This window comes from Triturus cristatus, chromosome 3_1, assembly GCF_964204655.1.
Source record: "Triturus cristatus chromosome 3_1, aTriCri1.1, whole genome shotgun sequence".
Taxonomy (NCBI): domain Eukaryota; kingdom Metazoa; phylum Chordata; class Amphibia; order Caudata; family Salamandridae; genus Triturus; species Triturus cristatus.
The window spans coordinates 65,274,787-65,284,309 of NC_140583.1; the positions used below are offsets into that span (position 1 = coordinate 65,274,787).

A 9,523-nucleotide genomic window follows, 5' to 3' on the forward strand; every position below is an offset into this window, starting at 1 on the left:
GTAGCAGTTATAGTAGTATCAGCTGTGTTTTACACTGCACTGCTCCTTATAGTAATTCTAACACCATTAGTTGTAGCAGTAATAGTAGTATCAGTTGTGTTTCACGCTGCGCTGCTCCTTATAGTAATTCTAACACCATTAGTAGTAGCAGTAATAGTAGTATCAGTTGTGTTTCACGCTGCACCGCTCCTTATAGTGATTCTAACTCCATTATAATTTATAAGTAGTAGCAGTAATAGTAGTACCAGTCGTGTTTCACGCTGCGCCGCTCCTTACAGTAATTCTAACACCATTATTAGTAGTAGCAGTTATAGTAGTATCATCTGTGTTTTACACTGCACTGCTCCTTATAGTAATTCTAACACCATTAGTAGTAGCAGTAATAGTAGTATCAGTTGTGTTTCACGCTGCGCTGCTCCTTAGAGTAATTCTAACACCATTATTAGTAGTAGCAGTAATAGTAGTATCAGTTGTGTTTCACGCTGCGCCGCTCCTTACAGTAATTCTAACAACATTAGTAGTAGCAGTAATAGCAGTATCAGTTGTGTTTTACACTGCACTGGTCCTTATAGTAATTCTGACACCATTATAAGTAGTAGCAGTAATAGTAGTATCAGTTGTGTTTCACGCTGCGCCGCTCCTTACAGTAATTCTAACAACGTTAGTAGTAGCAGTAATAGCAGTATCAGTTGTGTTTTACACTGCACTGGTCCTTATAGTAATTCTGACACCATTATAAGTAGTAGCAGTAATAGTAGTATCAGTTGTGTTTCACGCTGCGCCGCTCCTTACAGTAATTCTAACAACATTAGTAGTAGCAGTAATAGCAGTATCAATTGTGTTTTACACTGCACTGGTCCTTATAGTAATTCTGACACCATTATAAGTAGTAGCAGTAATAGTAGTATCAGTTGTGTTTCACGCTGCGCCGCTCCTTACAGTAATTCTAACAACATTAGTAGTAGCAGTAATAGCAGTATCAGTTGTGTTTTACACTTCACTGGTCCTTATAGTAATTCTGACACCATTATAAGTAGTAGAAGTAAACATGTCAAAAAATAAAAATAAAAAAATAAGTAGTAGCAGTAATAGTAGTATCAGTCGTGTTTCACACTGCACCACTCCTTATAGTATTTCTAACACCATTATTAGTAGTCGCAGTAATAGCAGTATCAGTTGTGTTTTACACTGCACCACTCCTTATAGTAATTCTAACACCATTATTAGTAGTCGCAGTAATAGTAGTATCAGTCGTGTTTCATGCTGCGCTGCTCCTTACAGTAATTCTAACACCATTATTAGTAGTAGCAGTAATAGTAGTATTGGTCGTGTTTCACGCTCCACAGCTCCTTATAGTGATTCTAACACGATTAGTGTTGGACTTGGCCCTTTTTGCAGGGTCATCCCTTAAGTTTTTGCCTTCCTCCTCTATTGTTTCTGACCTATTGTTGGCTGTTTTATGACTCTGGGCACTTTACCACTGCTGTCCAGTGCCACAGTGCAAGTGCTCCGTATTGTAAATTGAAGTATGTTTTGTGATTCCCTGATTGGTTGGTTTGGTTTACTTGTCAGACCCTCGTACAGTGCACCAGGAGTGCCCAGGGCTTGTAATCCAAATACTGCTCGTGCCAAGCTACTAAGGGAGTGAGTAGGGGTTATTTTAGGAGTGTACCCCCTTACCCTGACTGGAGGAGGAGGTCCCTATTTGCCACAAGTGCATACCTGTGCCAACTAGAGACTCCCAAGTCTAACAATTAGTAGTAGCAGTAATAGTAGTATCAGTCGTGTTTCACGCTGCACTGGTCCTTAAAGTAATTCTTACACCATTAGTAGTAGCAGCAATAGTAGCATCAGTTGTGTTTTACACAGCACTGCTCCTTATAGTAATTCTAACACCATTAGTATTAGCAGTAATAGTAGTACCAGTCGTGTTTCACGCTGCGCCCCTCCTTACAGTAATTCTAACACCAATATTATTAGTATCAGTAATTGTAGTAACAGTCGTGTTTCATGCTGCGCCCTCCTTACAGTAATTCTAACATCATTAGTAGTTGCAGTAATAGTAGTACCAGTCGTGATTCACGCTGCGCCCCTCCTTACAGTAATTCTAACACCAATATTATTAGTATCAGTAATTGTAGTACCAGTCGTGTTTCATGCTACGCCGCTCCTTACAGTAGTTCTAACACCATTAGTAGTAGCAGTCATAGTAGTACCAGTCGTGTTTCACGCTGCGCCCCTCCTTACAGTAATTCTAACACCATTAGTAGTAGCATTAATAGTAGTACCAGTCATGTTTCACGCTGCGCCGCTCCTTACAGTAATTCTAACACCATTAGTAGTAGAAGTAATAGTAGTATCAGTTGTGTTTTACACAGCACTGCTCCTTATAGTAATTCTAACACCATTAGTAGTAGCAGTAATAGTAGTATCAGTCGTGTTTCACGCTGCACTGCTCCTTACAGTAATTCTAACACCATTATTAGTAGTAGTAGTAATAGTAGTATCAGTTGTGTTTCATGCTGCACCGCTCCTTATAGTAACTCTAACACCATTATAAGTAGTAGCAGTAATAGTAGTAGCAGTCGTGTTTCACGCTGCAATGCAATTACTTATAAGTAGTAGCAGTAATAGTAGTATCAGTCGTGTTTCACGCTGTGCCGCTCCTTATAGTAATTCTAACACCAATATTATTAGTATCAGTAATTGTAGTACCAGTCGTGTTTCACGCTACGCCGCTCCTTACAGTAATTCTAACACCAATATTATTAGTATCAGTAATTGTAGTACCAGTCGTGTTTCACGCTACGCCGCTCCTTACAGTGATTCTAACACCATTAGTAGTAGCAGTAATAGTAGTATCAGTTGTGTTTCACGCTGCACCGCTCCTTATAGTGATTCTAACTCCATTATAAGTAGTAGCAGTAATAGTAGTATCGGTCGTGTTTCACGCTGCGCTGCTCCTTACAGTAATTCTAACACCATTATTAGTAGTAGCAGTTATAGTAGTATCAGCTGTGTTTTACACTGCACTGCTCCTTATAGTAATTCTAACACCATTAGTTGTAGCAGTAATAGTAGTATCAGTTGTGTTTCACGCTGCGCTGCTCCTTATATTAATTCTAACACCATTAGTAGTAGCAGTAATAGTAGTATCAGTTGTGTTTCACGCTGCACCGCTCCTTATAGTGATTCTAACTCCATTATAAGTAGTAGCAGTAATAGTAGTACCAGTCGTGTTTCATGCTGCGCTGCTCCTTACAGTAATTCTAACACCATTATTAGTAGTAGCAGTTATAGTAGTATCAACTGTGTTTTACACTGCACTGCTCCTTATAGTAATTCTAACACCATTAGTAGTAGCAGTAATAGTAGGATCAGTTGTGTTTCACGCTGCGCTGCTCCTTAGAGTAATTCTAACACCATTATTAGTAGTAGCAGTAATAGTAGTATCAGTCGTGTTTCACGCTGCGCTGCTCCTTATAGTGATTCTAACACCATTATTAGTAGTAGCAGTAATAGTAGTATCAGTCGTGTTTCATGCTGCGCCACTCCTTACAGTAATTCTAACAACATTAGTAGTAGCAGTAATAGCAGTATCAGATGTGTTTTACACTGCACTGGTCCTTATAGTAATTCTGACACCATTATAAGTAGTAGCAGTAATAGTAGTATCAGTCGTGTTTCACGCTGCGCCGCTCCTTACAGTAATTCTAACACCATTAGTAGTAGCAGCAATAGTAGTATCAGTCGTGTTTCACACTGCACCACTCCTTATAGTAATTCTAACACCATTAGTAGTAGCAGTAATAGTAGTATCAGTCGTGTTTCACGTTGCACTGCTCCTTACAGTAATTCTAACACCATTATTAGTAGTAGCAGTAATAGTAGTATCAGTTGTGTTTCATGCTGCACCGCTCCTTACAGTAATTTTAACACCATTATTAGTAGTCGCAGTAATAGTAGTATCAGTTGTGTTTCACGCTGCACCGCTCCTTATAGTAATTCTAATATCGCTATTCTTAGTAGCAGTATCAGTAGTAGTGCAATAGTAGCAATCGGAGAAATATAAGAATTGTTATTGTTCATATTGTTGTTGCCTATAGACTATCGAGCCATCAGCAGTAAGTCATAGGACATTGTATATGGATATGGAGTTCTTTGCATGTGATATTGTAGATCACAAGGCGCGCAAAACTCACACATTTTCAAGGTGACCTTTAATATCCTAATGATGTGCTTCATGGGGGTGCTTTATTCAGTATAGTAGAAGGAGTTGGCTAGTGCCTTAAAGAAGTGGTAATGCCAGACTGGTTACGGCTATCGACTGTTACTGTGAGGTCAGGCACCCAGGCCTAGTTTGGTGCATGCTCTTTACTATCCCGTGCAAAATGTGGTGTGCCCTGGAAAGGTGCACTTTTCATAGTGCACAGAAATGCTTGGGGCTGCTTGTGACAAAGGAGTGTTACTGGAGCAGAGCAGCTCCAGCTCCCAATCTACGACGATAGCCACACCAGGCTTTGCATCAAAAACCGATGCATAATTGTAGCAGTTGCCAACGAGGGAAAATGTTTTCATTTCACAAAAAACGACCCATTGCATGCGTGCTGCAGTGCACGGTGCACCTTCAGCAAGTGCAGTGCTTAATTTGAGCCTCAGGTTTCCAGTGCCGGCACAGACCCTTAATTGTCAACACAATCACTTCTAAGAGCTGCCACGTGATGGTGCTGTTTATGTAATTTAGAGGTAAGTAGAACAACAGCTGTTTGTTAATTCAATATATTAAAAAAAAAATGGTGACCTGCCACCCAAGCTATTCTTATAGATTTGGGGGCCTTGAACAGTAAATTATAAGCGACATTGTCCCCATAGGAGGGCCCTGGTACGTATTTTTCTACAAATTAAGCACTGCGTCCGAATTGTCTACAGACTGCGCTGACAGGGAATGCTTCCAGTACGGCTCCTATGCTCGACGGCTCACCCTAGCCTCTGCCTCCAGGCGCGAGCCTGTGCACGGCGGCCTCGTGCGAGCCGAAGGCCTCTCTTTGTACACATGGCGCTGCTCCGCTCTTTCCCTGTACAACGCAACACAGCAAATCCGGGAGCTGCCCGGCACGGCGAAAATAAATCACGAATCAGGGTCTTGGTGCAGTCTTCTGAAAAAGAATATATGGACAGCACCCCTTCCTTCTGCACCCCATTCCCTCCACCCGCGCTCCTCCGCCTCGGCTGCAGACATCTCATGTGACCTTGGCTTCAGTGAGAGCTCAATGACGTCATAACTTGCTGAACAGAAACATATTTGCTAGTTGAGACGTCACATCTATGTCATAACGAGAATTAAGTGCAATAAATCACAATAGCTCTGGTGTTATGGTAAAGTTATCACTAATACTTTAACTTTGACTAGGCCTTGAAGGACAAAGCCCGGCGCTGTAAGTGGCAGATGCCACTAATGCCCCCCAAAGAGGTGCCAGAAACCGGGCACAGGCAGCCTTCCTTCCTCGTGGCATCGGGGGCAGAGCTGACACGCGCGGGGCCTATCCTGAGCGTCGCGCAACTAGGAAAATCCTGCTTTGTTCAAAATAGTGCACTAGATTGACACATTAACAGCGCACCCACTTCTCCGGAGTAAGGCGGTGATTCGAAAAAATAAACAGGAATAAACAGGACAGAAAGTCTTGAACCGCAGAGTCAAGAAAGATGAATTGTGCCCCAACAGAGTGACAGATACCCAGGCTCTCCAATATAAAAAGTTCAAATGTGTTTATTTTTAAATACAGACATATATCACAAATGTAAAAATAGAGGCATGACTCGCTTTTGAAAGCACAATTTAAAGGTGTTAATGAAGAGAACTCAGCCTCGCATATTCAAACGTCCGCTCCCAAATGATGGCGAGGACAGAGTTAAAAACACATGTTATGTCACCGTGGAGTGGATTCGAGGGACGGCCGCCCCCGGCGAGCCCCTGAGGCCTCTCTCGCACCTTCACAGTCCAGCAACAACCGGGGACAGGAATGTGGCCTCGAATATTACACGGCTCGGCTCAAATATTATTAAAAGGTCCATACTAGGGGGGGGGCTGTTTAGAGCCTCTGCAGAGGTTCCGGCCAGAAATGTGTTCCTCACTCAAAAATGTTCAGTCCCAATGAGTGGAGTCAGTCACTGAGGAACCCTCATTCAGTCTCCAGCTCAGGACGCAAGTGACTGACGGGTGCAAGGGCGGCCTTCCTTCTCACCCCCCCCCCCCCCCCAGGACCCAAGTCCTGGTGCCTTTCTCAGAGTCTGAAACTGGGATTGTGGAGGGGGGTCAACAGGGCAGGTGGTGGCTGGAGCACCAGGTTCATTCATCATCAGACACAACTTCTGAGAGCTCCACGGTGTCCGGTCCTCCTCACAGGTTGAGGTAGTTGAGGGCCCCTAAAGTGCTTCTCACAGTCAGTGAGGGGCTGTTGAGGGCCACCAGCCCCTAAAGTGCTTCTCACAGTCAGTGAGGGGCTGTTGAGGGCCACCAGCCCCTAAAGTGCTTCTCACAGTCGGTCAGAGGTTGTTGAGGGTCACCAGCCCCTGGGGTCCCTCTCAATGACACGTAGGCTGCTGAGCGTTCTCAGCCCCAAGGGCCCCTCTCAAGGGCCACAGTCCGAGTCCCCCGAGTCCACGCTGGACCTGTTGCAGCAGCTCAGCTCCGCCCTCTGCTGGAGGTGCAGGGACTGCGTGCTCCTCCGCAGGGACTCCAGCGACTGCAGGAAGGAATTCCGAGCCCTCTCCTCATCCATGGCCGAGGTGCCCTCCTCCTCCACCTCCTGGATCTCCCCGCAGGTCACCGGCAGGGTCCGGAGCCTAACCAGCCGGGGCCTCCTCTGCCGGCTTCGAGGCGCCTCGGCCTGGGCGAGGCGGGCGAGGTCCTGGGCGAGGGAGGTGCACCGCGGCATCACCTCCTGGTAGCTGGACCACATGATCAGCATCTCCGCCTGCTTCCGGGACATCATCTGGGTGATGGTTCTGGACTGGAGTCTGGAGCAGTTTCTCGCCCAAGCCTTTGGGGGTGCAGTGAGAGGGTCTTCTCGGGGTGTATGTGCTGCAGGACGGCGGTGTCACCCGCTCTCAGAGGGGTTGGTTGGTGCAGCGTCTCAGCCTCCTCTCTGCTCCGGAGGTGTCTGGGGACGGACAGTGGTACCCAGGGATGGGAGAGGCCAAGAGACTGCCAGGGATCGACTTCACTGCCTGTCTCTCGGGTCCCTGCCTCTCACAGACCGGCCCCAGCTCTGTTTCTCTCCCTCTGCTCTCCATGTTTATATCCCCTGCTCCCTCCCACGGACCGGCCGGTTCATGTGACAACAGACTCCATATAAAGTCCACATCCGGCTGCCTCGGGCTCTGACGCTGTGAAGCACTTTTAGAAGCACACCAGATGGACCCGCAGGGAGGCTCGTGAGGGAAACCAGGAGAAGGCTCGCTCCTGCCAGAGCAGCGCGCTTCATCTTAGTGCGATAGAAAAGTACCGAACATAAGGCACAAACCATCTACTCCAATGACTGGGAGGAAACCTTCCCGGATGCTCTGTCAATGACCTGATTTTAGCTCATGGAGAGGCAGCCAGTGGGCGGCGGACTGTGCTGTGGGGAGGTGAGACGGCACTCACGACACCACAGCATCTGCTGCTTCCCCTCAGGGGCAAGACATGTCTCGGCCATGGACGCACTACATTGTGGCGACCCTGTAGTGTCCTTAACCCGCCCTCAGACTTTGTGGTAGCCTGCATCAGAAGGGTGACCAGATGTCTTGAATCAAAAAACCAGTGGGCCAGGGCACATGTCCATAAAAAGAAGAGGGGGGGGGGGCTAACCAAGGCAAATGCATTCATATCAAGGCGTCTGACACCTACTCGTTGTAACGAACATTGTCTCATGTAATACATCCTGTACATTGATTCACACTCTTTATTTATTGTCAATGTATGTGTACGTATGATGTAAAGCGCTCGGACACCCTTCACTGGGATGAGCAGCACTATAAAAAAAAATTAAAAAATGAGGGACCTATTTACAATCTTATTGAGCTCCCAATTCGTCACTTTTTCCCATAATAAAAGTGATGCATCAGCGACGCAAGGGCCTTGTAAATAAGCCCCAGGGGTGTTTTTAAAAATGTATGTTTTGTACATACTCTTATAACCCCATCCAGCTCACATTCTTACAGTGCTTGCATATGTTTTATATACAGGATTGAACTAAGTCAAAAGCTAACCTCCAATCAAAGTTTATCTTAAGGACTTCTGAAGTACATGATGTCTGCCTTTGTCGCCCCTCTTCTGCATTGGCATCTAGGTGTGAGGCTCAGAGAGCGCCCAGCCAAGATCACACTGGGAGAAAAGGAGGGCTGATGGCTCCATAAATCTGGCCTTTGTCTTGGCCCAGCTAGAGATGAAAATAAAAAGGCCCCCTCCTTGCCTGCACGCTGCTGCTCCAAATAAAAGCAGACAAGGTGAGTGGTAGACCTGAGAATGCGTCACAAAGCTACGCCTTGTCAGAGAGGCGCAACAAAGAGGAATATCTTTATTTCTCCTCAGTATTTCCTCTTTCTAAATGTGCTACCTTTTGCCTTGATTATGAGTCAGGGGAATGAAATTACTGTATGGTTTTATACATTAATTCCACTCTTCCTGATGGAAAGTTTCTCCACATGCAATTTCCGCATGCCATATTTCAACCAGATTTACTGTGTGAGGTATAATAGTGATGTAAACCCAGGTGAAATACGACATGCAGAAGAAAATGCATGCGGATAAGCTGTGTCCGTGCTATAAAAAGATATGGGGAAAGCAGAGGGATAGCAGGAAACATCACCGAATTTCTCCTCCTGCTCAACGCAGGTGTTAACTTCTCAGAACCATCATTCTGAAGCGGGCACACTCTCCCGAGATCCTGATTTTTACATAATAATGATATATGAATACAAATTCAAACATTAGCAACTTGCACTTTACCAATAATATTAAAAAAAAAAAAAAAATCCACAAACTGATGTATGAACCCAGTTACGTAGCATAGGCCAACACTGACTCGCCATTTCAGCCGTGGTGCCGGTCAGGGCTGAACTGGCCTTTCATCTCACCGGGCATTTCCCGGTGGGCAGGGCCTTTCGAGGATGTGTTTGTAAGTTCCAGGGCTGCTCCTCATACCTCTGTGATATTATTAAATGTCCACCAGCTAATACTACACTAAACCCTCATCTCTCTTATCATACCTCCAACACCAAACACAATACTGAACTCCAGATGCACTATCCAGCATCCCACTAAACCCACCGTTCCCAGGTCCGTGACAGCTCTGTCCTACTCCTGCCAAACTCACCCCTAAACCACAAGTCACAATATAGTCACCCCAACCTCCTTATCCTATTCAACTTACCCCCCACCCTATCTACATCCAATCCTTATCTCCGACTAAAACTACACACGTCGCCGTAACCCCATCTATGTACATATAACAAAGCAGACATGGGAGTGTAAAAAAAAAAA

At 45.4% G+C, this 9,523-nt stretch overlaps 1 protein-coding gene across 1 annotated transcript; it reads right to left on the reverse strand.

Moving 5' to 3' along the window:
• Window positions 1-5,816: 5,816 nt before the first annotated feature.
• LOC146859715 (uncharacterized protein C11orf96-like) lies at window positions 5,817-7,265 on the reverse strand. The gene has a single exon (XM_085646286.1). It carries the CDS (start codon window positions 6,990-6,992, stop codon window positions 6,630-6,632), a length of 363 nt encoding a protein of 120 aa, XP_085502412.1. The 5' UTR covers window positions 6,993-7,265; the 3' UTR covers window positions 5,817-6,629.
• Between the last annotated feature and the right edge of the window lie 2,258 nt (window positions 7,266-9,523).